This window comes from Rhineura floridana, chromosome 2, assembly GCF_030035675.1.
Source record: "Rhineura floridana isolate rRhiFlo1 chromosome 2, rRhiFlo1.hap2, whole genome shotgun sequence".
Lineage (NCBI taxonomy): Eukaryota > Metazoa > Chordata > Lepidosauria > Squamata > Rhineuridae > Rhineura > Rhineura floridana.
In genome coordinates this window covers 89041028-89059732 of record NC_084481.1, presented here as the reverse complement: position 1 = coordinate 89059732, position 18705 = coordinate 89041028, and the positions used below count along the sequence as shown (strand labels likewise).

The 18705-nt window shown below is 43.7% G+C and overlaps 1 protein-coding gene across 5 annotated transcripts in view; it reads right to left on the bottom strand.

The window, feature by feature from the left end:
* The window catches only part of SMARCAL1 (SWI/SNF related, matrix associated, actin dependent regulator of chromatin, subfamily a like 1), a 61686-nt gene that overhangs the window by 3688 nt on the left and 39293 nt on the right, over positions 1–18705 (bottom strand). For all 5 annotated transcript variants that reach the window (XM_061609230.1, XM_061609229.1, XM_061609231.1 and 2 more), the window contains 5 exons: positions 11719–11937; positions 10532–10602; positions 9798–9900; positions 4399–4581; positions 71–171 (listed from right to left, as the gene is read on the bottom strand). In XM_061609230.1, coding sequence (XP_061465214.1) covers positions 71–171; positions 4399–4581; positions 9798–9900; positions 10532–10602; positions 11719–11937 — 677 coding nt within the window. The remainder of the gene's footprint in view (positions 1–70; positions 172–4398; positions 4582–9797; positions 9901–10531; positions 10603–11718; positions 11938–18705) is intronic.

The window sequence follows — 18705 nt, the reverse complement described above, 5'->3', positions numbered from 1 at the left end:
CAGGATCAAAGTTATAAACCACAGCATGGACACAACCACCACCAAAGTGGAAACCCTTTCCACTTCTTACCATAAGTAATCATCAGCTGTGCCTTTTGCTACCAAGTAATGGATATTCACAGAATTTGTTTGCCCAATTCGATGTGCCCGATCTTCTGCTTGGATCAAAACCTGCATTTAAAACCAAATATGAAAATTAGAATAGAAAAAAGAAGTAAGGGGAGAATAATTATGGCTGCAACAATCTCCAACAATAAACCAATGCTTCATTCACTAATAGGCAAAAAACCTTGCAGTTTAAGAACATACCTATAGCTCACAGATATTTCTATCAAACTTTAAAAAGCAGGGAAATTGGACAGCTATAGTAAATGCATCAAGGGAGCAGGAGACCTGACCTCCTCTCTGAGATATTGTAGTGCCCTACAAATTTGTAAAAATGCAAAAACAATTTGGGTTGGTCTTTCACAGTCCAATCCACTTCCTGTGTAGCTTGGAAAAAATTGGTAACATGTGCCTCTCAGCACATGGTGAGTAGTGGTAACACCTGCAATCAGCCCAAATAATAGAAACAAGACATGTGCTGTGCTGATCTTTTAGCAGGGAGGAAGCAACATTATTAAGACAGTTGATATAGTTTAGATGGTCACTTTAAATATGTCTGATTTACTTTGCAATTTTAGTGAAGTTTCCTATAGGAAATCATTCAGTTCAATGCAAAATTTCTTAAATTAATTAAAAATCAGTCAGGCTTTTTTTTTTAACTTTTAAACTGCAGAAGATGAAGGTCAGAGTATGGGGCAAGGTCAGTAGTAGGATTACAGGTACCCTTTGAACATGGCTAATTTTTAATGAATTTCAACAGATTATGAGAACTCTCACAGAAAAAAGTCCAAAAGGGGTCTGGGTTTTTTTCTCTCTCTTTGTAGACTTTGAACTCTCGATTGTCTCTGACTGTTTTATGTATCGCCATGAAAATTTAGAATGTTGTTAAGCAAGTATTTCCAAGTTCAGGACTATAAATTTTGTAAGGTTTTGTTTTGAAATGAGTTTATGGGAAGATTCAGAATGGTATGGGGGAGTATTTGCAATTTAACATTGCAGAATGTGAAAAATCCACGCTGGCTATAGTATACAGCCTCTCTTGTGGCTGTATAATTACACTTGGCACAGAGCTGATGGTCTTCCCCTGCTGACAAGTTGCTGACAGGAATTATGAAAATTAAAATAATGTACGGCTAAAAAGAAAGCATGAGCATTCCCTTTTTACAAAAAGCAAACACTCATGCTCAGAGAGCAAGCTGACATCCACAAGATCACTAAAATGGATTAGCTGGCCACTTCATATACTTCTGTATTCACAGTTTTAAGAACATATTAAGAGCCCTGCTGGATCATGCAAAATTCCCACCTAGGATTCTGTTCCCACAGTGGCCAACTAGATACCTGCATCTGAGTGCAATAACTGGCTCCCACCAGCTGCAGCACTGGGGGACTGGAGAATACCTGTCTTGGGAGTGAGCATCAGAGCATCTGGGTGCTTGCTGCTCGCTCCTCTGAGATTCTGTCTTTTAAAACAGCTGAAGTCCCTGGTAAGTACTGCAATGACTGGGACCCCCTGCCTGAGCCTGGCTCCAGAGAGAGGCTGCAGTTAATCTTGCAGCCCCTTGCATCAGCTCCTGACTGGGTCAGGAGGCATAAAAGCCCAGCTGCCCTTGGGCAGCGGGTCTGCTACCAGCGGGGTTGCCACCAAAGGGATGACACCAAAGGGGTTCACCCCTTAGGTAGTCCTGAGGGTGAGGGTGCTACCCCTTCTACTTAAAAAAAAAAACAATCTAGAAGAGATTGGTAGTGGGGAGGGCATATGGCACATGTGTAGTTCCTGCGCAGGGTGAGAGCCTGTGCAGTGAACTGAATGATAGGAGAAAGTTGCCAGATGCCTTCAGAGTGACAGTCTGTAACTGGCAAAAGGCTGGCCCTCCATGGGTGTTACACGGGGGGGAGTAGATGTGACCCATGTGAAAAATATTGAGTGGGTCTGACTGTTCCCAATTTTCTCAGAGGCCTACTGGGATAACTGGTTCAAGTAAGTTTTGTTGGCGGGCTCTTGTTGGGTCCATATCAGGTGTTTAGGAGGAGTCTTAGTAAGGAGGAACATGGGTGATGCCACCCCAATTTCAGTGATCACAGCTAGAGGGAAGTATAGCCATGGGGATGTGGTGAACCACCACAGAAGACGAGGGCAAGGCTATCTACGCATTGTTCCTCACAGCCACTCCTCTCATGGATGGGTTCCTTGTTGGTCATATGCTGCGCCAACTAGCCTTTGTGTGCTGTTGTTTAATGCTAGATCGGTAGACAATAAGACCACACCCATCCATGATTTGATCATGGATGAAGGTGCCAATTTGGTGTGCATTATGAAGACCTGGGTGGGTGAGCTGGGGTGGGTGAGCTGGGAGGAGTTGATCTGACCCAGCTTTGCCCACCTGGATACTCAGTGCAACACTATGCTGCAGATATGGTGGGGGAGGGGAGGAGTTGCTGTGGTCTACAGAACTTCCATCTCTTGTCACCAGGAAACCACTCTGTCTTGAAACTGGCTGTGAGGGCCGGCACAGGTGTCCGGCCAAGGAGACAGGAAACTAGGGTTGCTGTTGGTGTGCTGTCCTCCCTGCTGCCCAGCAGCTTCTCTGACTGAGTTGGCGGAGGCCATCTCGTCTGTGGTATTGGAGGAGCCCAAAACAATAGTCCTGGGTGATCTCAATGTCCATGGTGTGGCTGCCTCTAGTGTTCCAGCTCAGGATTTCATGGTGTTCATGATGACCATTGGGCTGACTGGGACTAGGATACCTGAAAGACCATATTATCCCTTATATACCCAGTCGATCACTGTGCTCTGCAGGTAGGGGCCTCCTGCAGATACCATCTTATCAGGAGGTCTGTTCCATGCAACATAGGAAACAGACCTTTAGTGTGGTGGCACCTACCCTGTGGAATTCCCTCCCTTTAAATATTAGACAGGTGTCACCTCTGCTATCTTTTTTGGCACCTACTGAAGACTTTCCTCTTTCAACAAGCCTTTTAAGTAAAGACCTTATCCCTGTCTGCATCAGTGTTGGAATTGCTTTTAAAGATGTTTTTAGAGCTGTTTTGTTTTAATGTTTTAGAGCGTTTTCAGTGTTTTTGTTTGCCGCCCTGGGCTCCTTCTGAGAGGAAGGGCAGCATATAAATTTAATAAATACATAAATAAATAATAAATGTAAGCTCAAACCTTACTATTCTTATGGGAGAATGCTGTTATGCTCAGGCCCTGCTTGTGGTCTTCCCATTCACATCTGGTTGGCCACTGTAAGAAGAGTACGGTGAACTAGATGGGCCACTGGCTTGATCCAGCAGGGCTCTTCTTATATTATTATTAATTAAATTTATATACCGCCCCTTCTCCCAGAAGAAGCCCAGGGCAGCAAACAAAAGCGCTAAAAACATATTTAAAAATAAAATTTTAAAACTTTTTTTTTTTAATCTAAAAGCAATTCCAACACAGATGCAGACTGGGATATATCCAGTCGATCACTGTGCTCTGCAGATGAGGGCCTCCTGCAGATACCATCTCATCAGTAGGTCTGTTCCACACAACACAGGAAATGGACCTTTGGTGTGGTGGCACCTACCCTGTGGAATTCCCTCCTCAAATATCAGACAGGTGCCATCTCTGTTATCTTTTTGGCACCTACTGAAGACCTTCCTCTTTCAACAAGCCTTTTAAGTTGAGACCTTATCTCAGTCTGCATCTGTGTTGGAATTGCTTTTTAATATGTTTTTAAACCTTTTTTTTAAAAAATATGTTTTTAAGCCTTTTTAAAAGAAGATGTTTCTTTAAAATGTTTTTAAAGATGTTTTGTTTTAATATATTTTAGGGTCTGCTCTTATGATATTTAAAAGTGTTTAAATAGAGCTTTAGTTTGCTGCTCTGGGCTCCTACTGAGAGGAAGGGTGGGATATAAATCAAATAATAAATAAATAAATAAATAAATAAATAAATAAATGTCTCACCTGAAGCAATGTTTATTTGTTCTGGGAGCTGATTATCAGCAGTGGCATTAAACACTACGCACAAATCATATAATACTACCAAACAGACACTTCATTTTTGTAAGTTTCATCTAACAACTATTGCTACAATGCCTTGTACTAGAAGCCTAACAACAGTCTAAAAGGATTATTTCTGGATTACACAGGAAGTGGGCACGACAAACATACATTTTTGGTGCTAAACACTTCCCTCGAGGTGCACAACGCAGTTTCCCCACAAGCAGCCTCTATATTTTATCTTAAACTCTATGAACAGCCTCCTTTTGGTAAGAGCATTCTCAGGCTCCTACCAAGATTTCTTACCCCAGGGTTCCAGAACAGCTCTGCAAACACAACCAAATCAGCAGATGACAGGGTAAGCCCCATGTTAGCTGCTGTTAAGGAGAGGATAGCCACAGAGTGCTTCTCAGAGAACTGGAATTCTTGGCAGAGGGACTGACGCTCTGCTGAGGGCGTGGAACCGTCAATGCGAATGTACCCAATGTGCTGAAAAGGAAAGTTAGAAAACAAGGGGTCACCTATCAACAGGGCTTCCTCCTCTCTTAACATTTAGCTGAAAACTGGAGCCTTGGGGCAGCATCCAATTAATGTGTTCCATAAGCAAAAGGATTTCCACTTGCTCAATGGAGCTTCCCCTCTTTCCCCTGCACACAGCCTCCTCAAATCTGCTCCACAGGATGGAGGGAACCCCTAGAATAGATTGGGGGAGAGAGGGGGAATGTCCCATTACACAAACCAGAGCTCCTTGCGCTGACAGGACTGTGACTTAGCACTACTTCTGATACAACCCTGAGACTTTACGATGCCAAACTGAGCTTTGGGATCCCACAGCTTTACTAGTCACCTTGCAAAGCTGACAATGTAACTTGAATTTGTTACATATGCAATCTGCCCTTGCTCTAAGCAGCTTAAAATTCCGAGTGGTCTCATATCCAGTGGTTAGATTTGCCAAGACTTGCGATTATTTCACACCCCTGCCAGCCAATCCCAATACAGTAGTGCCCCGCTTTTTGGTGCCCTGCTTTTTGGCATTCCGCTAATATGGCACCAGCAGGGTGATCAGGTGTAGTGCGGGAAGCTTCAGGGGCCAAGCGCTGTCAGCTGTAGCGCAGCGGCTGTAGCTCCCCACGCTACAGCTGATCGTGCGCTACAGCTGATCAGCTGTAGCACACAATCAGCTGTAGTGCGGGAAGCTTCAGCTGTAGTGCGCAATCAGCTGTAGCGCGCAATCAGCTGTACTGTACAGCTGATCACGCGCTATGTCCCACTTTATGGCGGGTTTTTCAGTGGGGGTCTGGAACGTAACCCGCCATATAAGTGGGGCCCTACTGTAAAGTGGGAGTCTGTTGGCTCATTAACAAATTTACCCTAGGCTTTTCCTCATGTCAGATGCATCTTTATGGCTCCTACATCCTGATGCTCTGGCCTTCTCCTAACATAGCCTCATCTGACCCTCCTCTTCACTACATGCAACTGATAATATAGTTCTCATCCTGGCCCAAACCCTAACAGACATCTTGGCTGATTTCAGACAAACATTGTCACCCAATTCAGTAACAGTATATCTGAACAGCAAGACTGTTATCGAGGTAGAATTATTTTAAATTTCCCTAGTGCATTTTTAAGGCAGCCCGGACTTGAAGGCCATTGATGCCATAGACACTGAGTTGAACTTGGATCGGGGAGAGCTGGATTAAACCTTGGCTAAATACAAATGCCACAGATGAGGGAGGTAATTTCCTTCCTGGAATCAAATGCTTCCCCTTACTACAAAGGGTTATACAGTACAGGAAGGGCTCATGAGGTGTTGCATTGATAAGGGACGAGGTGTCACTAATGTAACTACCAGGTTGCCAGTGGTGACCACTGTGATGTTCCTATATTAATGTATATATGGTAAGTGTTGGTTGTTTAGAAGATACATGGTAAGTGGAGTGAAAGAGGGGGAGTGAATGGGCAGTAGAATGAGAGATGATTGGCTGAGTGTTTAAAATGGCTGAATGTATAAAAGGAAGAGTAAGAGTGGAATCTGGGGGGGAGAAGAGAACTGAGTGAGTTGCTTGGTGGGGTTTAGAGAGTTGTTTACCAGGAGGAAGGTGGAGTTCGGATTAGTATTGAGTAAAACCATATGCTTATGTGCCTTAAGAAGAAATCTTGTTGATCTTGTTAGCTTTGTTATCTGTAATAAATACTTAATTTGGTTTACCAAAGGCCTGATCCTTGGCTGGGGTTTCACAGACCAGAAGGGAGGGTAAGGTAATGACCAAGGCTGAAGGGGAACTGTAACAAATGGTGGCAGCGGTGAAGAGAATAACAATACCAGTATTCAGAGTCTCTGGGAATACTAGTATTAGGACGTGACTGGTGGTTGCCTAGCAGGGGGATCTGTTGAGATCTGTGCTAGAGCGGGGAGAGAAACCATAAGAGAGAGCGGTCCGGACTGGTGGAGTCCCTGGTGGTGCCTAGTGACAGGCAGTAGCCACGCGCAGGTAGGAACCTGACAGGGAGAACCAGGGAAAGGGCATCACATGTGGTGGCAGCAGCGGTGGGATACAAACAACAGAGAATCCAGATACGAACCAAAGAGAGTCCCAAAGACACGTGGTGACAAAGGAGACTACGTCACAGGTGTTGGCTGTAGCAGTGAGATACGAATACTAGACAATCCCTAATAGTTGTGTGGCAAACAGAAATAACAAAACAAGATTACTTGTGAGAGTGACTGGCAAAGAGTGTGTGGCAAAGAGTGAGTGAACTCAAACACCATGGCTGAATACATAAAAATGAAAAGAGAGGAGCTGGTGGAGAAGTGCATAACATTCAATTTACCTCACGAGGGTAAAGGGGTAGATGAATTGAGGGTAGCACTTATAGGATTTGCTACTGCCCAGCAAAAACAACCTGTCAGAGAAGAGACCCCAGAAGGATATTTCAGCAATCCCGCTTATATAGAGTACTTGAGAGAGAAGTTAAGATGGGAGGCTGAGGAAAAAGACAAGCAGAGGGAGTTGGAAGCTGAGAGATTGAGGGTGGAAGCTGAGAAGTTGAAGATGGAAACTGAGAGAATGAGAATGGGGTTTGAGGAGAGGGAGAAGCAACGAGCAGTGGATGCCGAATTACAAGTAGAAAAGTTAAAATTTGAAAGAGAGAAGTTTCATTCTGATGAAACAAGAAAGGACAGAGATGGAGCAAAAATAAAAATTACTCCAAAGGACTTTGCTGTCTATGAGCCTGGTCAAGATCCTCAAATTTACCTCAGCACCTTTGAAAAAGCAGCTCAGTTGTGGGGGCTACCTGAAGATAAATACATGCAGTATTTATCAAACCTGATTAAAGGGGAATTGGCTGAGGTATACCAATATTTCCCCTCAGACAGGCCCGTCACCTATGCTGAATTCAAAGAAGCAGTGTTTAAAAGATTCAGACTGGGGCCTGATCATTTTAGAAAGCTTTTCAGAAACTGCCAGATACAGACAGGGAGGTCTTTCGTGGAGCTGGGGGCAAAACTGATGGACATATTTGGGAAATGGCTGACAAGTGCAAAAGCTCAGTCTGTGGAGGAGGTGAAAAACCTCATGATATTGGATCAATTATACCATCAGTTACCACCAGAAATAAGGCTCCTGGTCAAAGACCGTTCCCCTACATTGGTGCAGGAGGCCACGGAGATGGCGGATCACTTCGCCTCCAACAGAACTGGCTGGGTAGGGAAAACATCAAGAGATTTTAAACCCAGACCATATAATGCTGGCAGAAGGGATGTGGTACCACAGAGAGTGAATCCTCCAGTAAAATCTGAAGGGCACAGGACACCCCAGAGTGGATCTGTGTACCCTAAAAGTGAGGAGAAATTATGCTACAAATGTGGTAGACCGGGGCACCTACGTTTTCAATGTGAGGTTGCCAACCCCATTAGTAATCCTGCTCAGACAAGGGCAGTGAAAACAGAGCCCAAGGCTTTAGAAGCAGCGAAAAAGGTTCAGTTCTGCCAGATAAACTGGACAGAAGTAACAGACCTTGATTCAAGTCTGAGAGAGGAAGTGAGTGTACAAGGGGCAAATTATTGGGCATTGCTTGATACTGGTGCCGCTCAGACATTACTGAGGCCAGATTTAATAAAATCTGAGGTAATATTACCTCAGGAAACTGTGACTATCCAAGGAGTGAGGGGTCAACCAGAAAGTTTGCCTGTGGCCCTGGTGGATATGACTTGGAGAGGCCGAGAGGGCCAATATAAAGTAGGCATTAATGCCCAGCAACAAGAACCAGTAATACTGGGAAGGGATGTAATGGGCGCCCAAGGAAAGATCTATGTAGTGACCAGACAGCAAATTGGCAGAGAAAAAGAAGCCATATTAAGGGGGGCTGAAACAAACAGGGTGGAATCTGTTAACCAGCCTCAGGTCACCATAGCAACCACTAGCAGGCCTGCTGAAGAAGACAAACTGTATCAAGTGGTCTCTGGGGAAGAAGCAGATCAATTCAGGGAACAGCTGCATAAAGATATAAGTTTGAAGCAGATAAAGGAACAAGCCCTGACCCAACAGATTCCTTTCACTGACAAACTGAGGAATCAAGTTGTGTGTGAGAATGGGATTTTATATAGACTGTGGATGCCTGCTGAGAGAAAGGATGAATGTGAACCAGTGAAACAAATGATGGAAGTGGTGAAAGAGAATCTCAGTCAAGCTCAGCAGAAGCAAAGTTACTGGTATGACAGAACAGCCAGGGAACGTGTGTATGATGTGGGAGATATGGTTATGGCGTTCATACCCAGGAAACATGACAAATTACAGGCTAACTGGGAAGGACCATATACCATACTAGTATTAGGACGTGACTGGTGGTTGCCTAGCAGGGGGATCTGTTGAGATCTGTGCTAGAAAGGGGAGAGAAACCATAAGAGAAAGCGGTCCGGACTGGTGGAGTCCCTGGTGGTGCCTAGTGACAGGCAGTAGCCACGCGCAGGTAGGAACCTAACAGGGAGAGCCAGGGAAGGACGCATCACAACCACACCTTTTAATTTCATGAGCATCTTTCCAGCACAATTTAAGGAACAGGAAGGGGTTCATTTGTGGTCCAGTTTTGGGACTTGGGAGGCACCCAGAGCGAGTTACATTTCTCTGAAGCTCATTGGGATTTCAGAGACAAAACTCTAAGTCGGGGAGTTGCAGGGTCAAAGGCAAACACAAATTTCAGCTAGCCAAAATTTATGGACCCCTGATGAGGGAGTTTTGCTACAGAAACAATGTTAGATGGTTATTTGGGGTGGGGGAGAATACTGATGCATCAGTTTTACATGTAATTATTGATACTCTTCATACTTCTTTGCACCCATTACATTAAAGGTTTATACAGGTCAGCTTTTCATACCTGCTCTATTTTAACAAGTCAGATTTTAAAAACCTTAGTTCATGACATGGCACTGACTTGCGATATGGAAACTGACAGCTGGAAGATTATCTTTAATGTGCTTAATCCCGCCTGATGTTGATTGGTGCAATCCCAATGGCCAAGTTTGCATTTTGTGAATTCAGGAAAACACTAGACAAGAGGGCAATCGGAAGACATTTTGAATGGGGTTTTACACACTACTGAAAATATGTGCCAGGCACCTTTGTATTATGTCAATGACAGAAAAGAGTACAAGGATTTCCAGCATCCTGGAGAAGGAGTAATAATAAGTGTAGGAGATCATTTACCTTTTTCTCCAGTTCCTCACTGATTGTGTCCAGAATGAGTTTGTGATGAGCAAACACAAGAAATTTTTCTCTTCCACTTTCCAATAGATCTAGAATATACTCTCTATATTGAGAGAGAAGGGGGGATGGCTCAGAAAATACAATATGATCCTTGTTCCAGAAGCAATCAGTGTGTCATGCTAGATCAGTGGTTCTTTTTATTTGGGAAACTGGCAATTCAGCCAAACGCCAATTCCCTGGGCTTACTTCTCACATGCACTTGAAATCATACCAATTTCAGATCTCTTCAGTTTTGAAGAATTCAAAAACCAGGACTTTTGACAAGTGGAACAAACATATTACATATCAAAATGCCTGGGTCAAAATTATCTGAACAATCTATTATTTTCTATGGAAGAGCTGTATATTACTTTGTAGAAAGATGTTAAAATCCTTTTAAATGCAAATAACTGAAAACAATTAGGACATTTTGCTTATTTTCAGCAGAACCAGAAAATCGTACCTCAGGTTGGATAACATTAAGGTACTAATCTTAACATATCACTCTGAGCATATCTATAACAGATTTGCCAGGCTGATTCGGTACAGAAGCCAATGCTACACTCTCTAAATATTGTAATTAACATTTGCCTAAGCTTGATTTTGCTGCAATATTATCTTGCAGTTTTCTTTCCACTGTATTAAGAATTTCCTGGTCAGATGTGTTTGCATACTACTATGAAACAGCAACTTACATGATGCACCGGATTTTGGCTTCTGCTGTCCTGTTGTAAAATAGAATAAGAGCTTCCTTCTGTTCTTTTTTCTGCAAACAGGTATTTGAAAAATCCATCAGTGATGTTTGGAAGGTTGTTGCTGGTAGCTTCGATTATGAGTGGCAGATTTTTACACCCACAATTCTATAAGATATCCTGCTTGAGTAATTTCTATTATACTAGTATCAACATTTCCCCCATGTGTTTTGCTAAACCTGGATAATTAGTTCTGGTGTGGGCCATAATTAAAGATGAAGTAAGAAATAAGCATCACATGGAAACCAAAAGAGGTGCTAAGAACTTTCAGCAGTTCTAGCAGAAAGGAGAATTACCTCTTTAGCTCAATGTGATGTACTTTGATTAACCTTTTATCCTAAATCTAGCAGAGGCCCAAGTGTACGCTTGATGGCAAACCCAGGTTTCTCTTTGCATAATGTGTGAAATGGACCTAACCTGAAGTCTTCTTTTGTTGCTGTTGTTGAAGAACTTACTATAGAATATACAAATTTTATCCTGAGGTAGCTGCCATTTCCCCGTTACGGCTTAATGGAAGATATCCCAGCAGATTCTAAGTTGATGCCTTTCCCTCTGCTCCCTGAGGACATGCCCATATTCAGAATGGGAAGCCAAAAATAGAGACAGCACAACCAACACATGTTCCAAAGTGGTCCCTGCCAACTACCTGGGCCAGCAGCAAAGAAGTGCAAACGGAACCACCCTCGCCCTGTCTATCATAACTAGAACCATGCAGAGATAGGTTCAATTTAAGCATCACAGCAAACCAGTTTCTGCTAACCAGTTAAGAACCTGTAATATGGTCTGAATTTCCAAAGGTACAACAGGCAAACCCCAGTTTAGAGCCAATTGCCTGTTTTTTGTTTTCTCTCTTCAGCATATAGCTTCAGAAATTCACTGTTTGCCCCCATCCCCACGATGCAGCAGTGTCTTGAGGCAGAGCAACAGCCATAACTGACTTTTGTCAATGGTTTGTGAATTCAGATGTAATAGCAAACCAAAGCACAACTGTGGTTTGATGTTCAGGCTTAGCAGCCCCTCAAAAATCCAGGTTTGTAAACTGGCATAGTTTTAGATGTACACAGCAAACCATGGTTCCACAGTATGACTGAATGTAGCCATATTCCTTCCCAGCAATATTTCTGACTCACACTCTTATAACCCTTGGCCATTTCCATTGCAGCCGCTGCCAGCTCAGCCTTTGTCCTTGCATTAATGCCTTCAGGAGCTACCACCACCATTTTGCGCTGCTTTGCAGGGAGCTGTGAAAGCACGTCAGACTTCAGGCGACGGATCATGATGGATTCTTCCAGCAGAAGTTTCAGCTCACCAAGGTTCGATGATCCAGAATAATCCCACCCCCAAGGCCGCTGAGTGAAATCAACATATAAAGGGAAGTATCAACTTTAAAACCTCATCATTAGCACCATTATTAAAGCAAGAGCTGTAGTTATAATGTACATCTACACACTGGAAATTAATACAGAACAGAACTTGGATTTTAAAAGGCACCATCTCTGTTGTCTTTTCTGCACCTTTTGAAGACCTTCCTCTTTCAACAAGCCTTTTAAGTAGAGACCTTATCCCAGTCTGTATCTGTGATGGAATTGCTTTTAGATTTTTTAAAAAAAGATGTTTTAAAAAATTATTGTTAAATATGTTTTTAGCGTTTTTGTTTGCTGCGCTGGGCTTCTTCCGGGAGAAGGGGCGGTATATAAATTTAATTAATAATAATAATATAAGAAGAGCCTTGCTGGATCAAGCCAGTGGCCCATCTAGTTCACCGTACTCTTCTTACAGTGGCCAACCAGATGTGAATGGGAAGACCACAAGCAGGGCCTGAGCATAACAGCATTCTCCCATAAGAATAGTAAGGTTTGAGCTTACATTTACTATTTATTTATGTATTTATTAAATTTATATGCTGCCCTTCCTCTCAGAAGGAGCCCAGGGCGGCAACCAAACCCATCAAAACACTCTAAAACATATTAGAACGAAACAGCTTTAAAAACATAATTAAACAAAACAGCTTTAAAAACATATTTAAAAGCAATTCCAACACTGTTGCAGAATGGGATAAGGTCTCTGTGATGTTCCTATATTAATGTATATATGGTAAGTGTTGTTGTTTAGAAGATACATGGTAAGTGGAGTGAAAGAGGAGGGGGAGTGAATGGGCAGTAGAATGCGAGATGATTGGCTGAGTGTTTAAAATGGCTGAGCGTATAAAAGGAAGAGTGAGAGAGGTGGTGGTGGTGGATGAGGTGAACTGAGTGGGTTGCTTGGTGGGGTTTAGAGAGTTGTTTGCCAGGAGAGAGTGGAGAAGGAGGGGGGTGGAGTTCGGATTAGTATTGAGTAAAACCATATGCTTATGTGCCTTAAGAAGAAATCTTGTTAATCTTGTTAGCGTTGTTATCTTTAATAAATACTTAATTTGGTTTACCAAAGGCCTGATCCTTGGCTGGGGTTTCACAGACCAGAAGGGAGGGTAAGGTAATGACCAAGGCTGAAGGGGAACTGTAACAAATGGTGGCAGCGGTGAAGAGAATAACAATACCAGTATTCAGAGTCTCTGGGAATACTAGTATTAGGACGTGACTGGTGGCTGCCTAGCAGGGGGATCTGTTGAGATCTGTGCTAGAGCGGGGAGAGAAAAAATAAAAAAGGACAGTCCGGACTGGTGGAGTCCCTGGTGGTGCCTAGTGACAGGCAGTAGCCACGAGCAGGTAGGAACCTGACAGGGAGAGCCAGGGAAGGGCGTCACATGTGGTGGCAGTAGCGGTGGGATACGAACAAAGGAGACTACGTCACAGGTGTTGGCTGTAGCGGTGGTACGGATACTAGAGAATCCCTAACAGTGGTGTGGCAAACAGAAATAACAAAACAAGATTTCTTGTGAGAGTGACTGGCAAAGAGTGTGTGGCAAAGAGTGAGTGAACTCAAACACCATGGCTGAATACATAAAAATGAAAAGAGAGGAGCTGGTGGAGAAGTGCATAACATTCAATCTACCTCACGAGGGTAAAGGGGTAGATGAATTGAGGGTAGCACTTATAGGATTTGCTACTGCCCAGCAAAAACAACCTGTCAGAGAAGAGACCCCAGAAGGATATTTCAGCAATCCCGCTTATATAGAGTACTTGAGAGAGAAGTTAAGATGGGAGGCTGAGGAAAAAGACAAGCAGAGGGAGTTGGAAACTGAGAAGTTGAAGATGGAAACTGAGAGAATGAGAATGGGGTTTGAGGAGAGGGAGAAGCAACGAGCAGTGGATGCCGAATTACAAGTAGAAAAGTTAAAATTTGAAAGAGAGAAGTTTCATTCTGATGAAACAAGAAAGGACAGAGATGGAGCAAAAATAAAAATTACTCCAAAGGACTTTGCTGTCTATGAGCCTGGTCAAGATCCTCAAATTTACCTCAGCACCTTTGAAAAAGCAGCTCAGTTGTGGGGGCTACCTGAAGATAAATACATGCAGTATTTATCAAACCTGATTAAAGGGGAATTGGCTGACGTATACCAATATTTCCCCTCAGACAGGCCCGTCACCTATGCTGAATTCAAAGAAGCAGTGTTTAAAAGATTCAGACTGGGGCCTGATTATTTTAGAAAGCTTTTCAGAAACTGCCAGATACAGACAGGGAGGTCTTTCGTGGAGCTGGGGGCAAAACTGATGGACATATTTGGGAAATGGCTGACAAGTGCAAAAGCTCAGTCTGTGGAGGAGGTGAAAAACCTCATGATATTGGATCAATTATACCATCAGTTACCACCAGAAATAAGGCTCCTGGTCAAAGACCGTTCCCCTACATCTGTGCAGGAGGCCGCAGAGATGGCGGATCACTTCGCCTCCAACAGAACTGGCTGGGTGGGGAAAACATCAAGAGATTTTAAACCCAGACCATATAATGCTGGCAGAAGGGATGTGGTGCCACAGAGAGTGAGTCCTCCAGTAAAATCTGAAGGGCACAGGACACCCCAGAGTGGATCTGTGTACCCTAAAACAGAGGAGAAATTATGCTACAAATGTGGTAGACCGGGGCAACAACGTTTTCAATGTGAGGTTGCCAACCCCATTAGTAATCCTGCTCAGACAAGGGCAGTGAAAACAGAGCCCAAGGCTTTAGAAACAGCGAAAAAGGTTCAGTTCTGCCAGATAAACTGGACAGAAGTAACAGACCTTGATTCAAGTCTGAGAGAGGAAGTGAGTGTACAAGGGGCAAATTATTGGGCATTGCTTGATACTGGTGCCGCTCAGACATTACTGAGGCCAGATTTAATAAAATCTGAGGTAATATTACCTCAGGAAACTGTGACTATCCAAGGAGTGAGGGGTCAACCAGAAAGTTTGCCTGTGGCCCTGGTGGAAATGACTTGGAGAGGCCGAGAGGGCCGATATAAAGTAGGCATTAATGCCCAGCAACAAGAACCAGTAATACTGGGAAGAGATGTAATGGGAGCCTAAGGAAAGATATATGTAGTGACCAGACAGCAACTTGGCAGAGAAAAAGAAGCCATATTAAGAAGGGCTGAAACAAACAGGGTGGAATCTGTTAACCAGCCTCAGGTCACCACAGCAACCACTAGCAGGCCTGCTGAAGGAGACAAACTGTATCAAGTAGTCTCTGATAAGAAAGACGCAGAGCAATTCAGGGAAGAGCTGCATAAAGATATAAGTTTGAAGCAGATAAAGGAACAAGCTCTGACGCAACAGATTCCTTTCACTGACAAACTGAGGAATCAAGTTGTGTGTGAGAATGGGATTTTATATAGACTGTGGATGCCCGCTGAGAGAAAGGATGAATGTGAACCAGTGAAGCAATTGATAGTACCTAGCAAATACAGAACCAGATTGCTAGAGGTAGCCCACGATGTCCCATGTGCAGGACATCTGGGAATAAAAAAGACCAAGAGGAGATTGGCAGCACACTATTATTGGCCAAACATCTCCAAAGATGTAAAACAACATTGTCTATCTTGTGGAATATGCCAAAAGGTGGGAAAAAGTGGAGTAAAGACTAAGGCACCCTTAAAGCCCCTTCCTATAATTGGACAACCCTTTTATAGAGTGGGAATAGATTTGGTGGGCCCTTTTTCCAAACCCACAAGGCATGGCAAGAAATATCTATTGGTGGTGGTGGATTTTGCCACCAGGTACCCAGACGCAGAAGCACTAACATCTGTAGAAGCCCCTGTAGTGGCAGAGGCTTTATTAAAACTCTTTATGAGGCTGGGTTTCCCTCATGAAGTGCTGATGGATCAAGGCAGTGTATTCATGGGAGAAGTGATGCAATGTATGTGGAAATGTTGTGGTCTAAAACATCTAAAGACCACTACTTACCATCCCGCCACTAATGGGTTAACAGAGAGATTCAATGGCGTTTTGAAGGGCATGATCAGAAGCTATGTTCAAGATCACCCACAAGACTGGGATGAACGGTTGGGATGCTTCTTATTTGCATACAGAGAAGTCCCTCAGGAGTCAACAGGCTTCTCACCCTTTGAACTCATGTTCACTAGAAAAGTGAGGGGACCTTTGGAACTATTAAAAAATTCATGGGAAGGAACCCTGGGAGAGTACAAAACATCTGTAGTAGATTTTGTATTGGAATTCCGCAATAAATTAACATCAATGATGGAGGTGGTGGAAAAGAATTTGAGTCAAGCACAGGAGAAGCAACGTTACTGGTATGACAGAACAGCCAGGGAACGTGTGTATAATGTGGGAGATATGGTTATGGCGTTCATACCCAGGAAACATGACAAATTACAGGCTAACTGGGAAGGACCATATACCATCAGAGAAAGGCTTGACACAGTGACGTATGTAATCACCACAGACCAATTAAACAAAAGCAAAGTGGTTCATGTAAATATGTTGAAGCCTTACCATACCAGGGATGCACAGGTGTTGCAAGTTACCTTATTCCCTGAGGGAAGTGGGCCTGAACTTCCAGATTTGGTACAGGAAAGCAAAGACAAAGGAGGGGTAGATCAAGTGGAATGGTCAGAGGAGGTGAAGGAGGAAGTAAAAGAAGAGATTCTGAGAGTTTTGAAAACCTATAGGAATCTCTTTAGCAACAAACCTGGCCGAACCAGTATAGTTATACATTCCATTGATACTGGAGATCATGCCCCAATCAGATCTGTTCCGTACCGTGTGAATGGGAAAGTTTTGAATGAGATCAAAAAGGAGGTGGAAGAGATGCTGGAATTAGGAGTGATCAGGGAATCCATCAGTCCCTGGGCCTCAAGTATTGTCCTGGTTCCGAAAAAAGATGGAACGACAAGGTTTTGCATTGATTATCGGCTAATCAATAAAATTACTGTCCCAGATGCGTATCCTATGCCTAGGGTAGACGCAATGTTAGAGTTATTGGGGGCAGCAACCATTATCTCTACACTAGATCTCTGTAAAGGATTTTGGCAAATGGAACTAGACGAGCAATCCAGAGCCAAAACTGCCTTCAGTACACCAGATGGGTTATATGAGTTTGTGACCTTACCCATGGGACTAAGGAACTCACCAAGTTCATTTCAGAGGCTAATCAATACTGTGTTGCGAGGCATGTCAGATTTTGCAGTGGCCTATATCGATGACGTGGCCATTTTTAGCAAGTTGGTGCCTGAGCATGTCCAACACCTGACAACAGTATTGGAGGCCTTAAGAAAAGCAGGCCTCACAAGAAAAGCTAAGAAATGCCAGTTTGGACTAAAGGAAGTAATCTATTTAGGACATAAGGTGGGGAGTGGGAAAATCACCCCCTTATGGAGCAACGTGGAGGCAATACAAGCGTGGCTGATCCCCTTAACCAAAAAACAAGTAAGGGCATTTTTGGGTGTGGCTGGATTTTATAGGAAGTTTGTGAGAAATTTTGGGGAAATAGCAACCCCCTTGCATGAATTAACAAAGAAGAAGTGTTCTGAGCGTGTGGTATGGACGGATGAATGTCAGAAGGCTTTTGGTCTACTGAAGCAAGCCTTGTGCCAAGGACCCATATTAATAGCACCAGACTATGAGAAACCATTCATCGTGGCTACAGATGCGTCGGACCTGGCGCTGGGAGTCGTCTTGCTACAGGAGAGAGAAGGCACCAGACATCCAGTGGCGTACCTGAGTCGCAAGCTGACGCCGAGGGAGAAAAACTATTCGTCGGTCCAGAAGGAGTACCTAGCGGTCATGTGGGGACTGAACAAGTTGCGCCCATACGTGTGGGGACGAAGATTCACGGTGACTACGGATCATCGGGCCTTGTTATGGTTGCAGACTATGAAAAACCATAACACTATGCTGCAGAGGTGGTCCTGGGCCCTACAGGACTATCAAGTGGACTTCCAGTTCATCAAAGGCAAGGACAATGTACTGGCCGATGGACTTTCCAGGCAAGTGGCTGGGACTGCAGTGACGTGACCAGACGGAGGAACAAAGAAAGACATTTTCCCCATAGAGACTTTTATTTGTTAACGCAACGTATAAATCCTGGAACAGGAATAATACTGTGCTGTTGTTTAAGGGGGGGGGAATGTGATGTTCCTATATTAATGTATATATGGTAAGTGTTGGTTGTTTAGAAGATACATGGTAAGTGGAGTGAAAGAGGGGGAGTGAATGGGCAGTAGAATGCGAGATGATTGGCTGAGTGTTTAAAATGGCTGAATGTATAAAAGGAAGAGTGAGAGTGGAATCTGGGGGGGAGAAGAGAACTGAGTGGGTTGCTTGGTGGGGTTTAGAGAGTTGTTTACCAGGAGGAAGGTGGAGTTCGGATTAGTATTGAGTAAAACCATATGCTTATGTGCCTTAAGAAGAAATCTTGTTAATCTTGTTAGCGTTGTTATCTGTAATAAATACTTAATTTGGTTTACCAAAGGCCTGATCCTTGGCTGGGGTTTCACAGACCAGAAGGGAGGGTAAGGTAATGACCAAGGCTGAAGGGAAACTGTAACAAATGGTGGCAGCGGTGAAGAGAATAACAATACCAGTATTCAGAGTCTCTGGGAATACTAGTATTAGGACGTGACTGGTGGTTGCCTAGCAGGGGGATCTGTTGAGATCTGTGCTAGAGCGGGGAGAGAAAAAATAAAAAAGGACAGTCCGGACTGGTGGAGTCCCTGGTGGTGCCTAGTGACAGGCAGTAGCCAC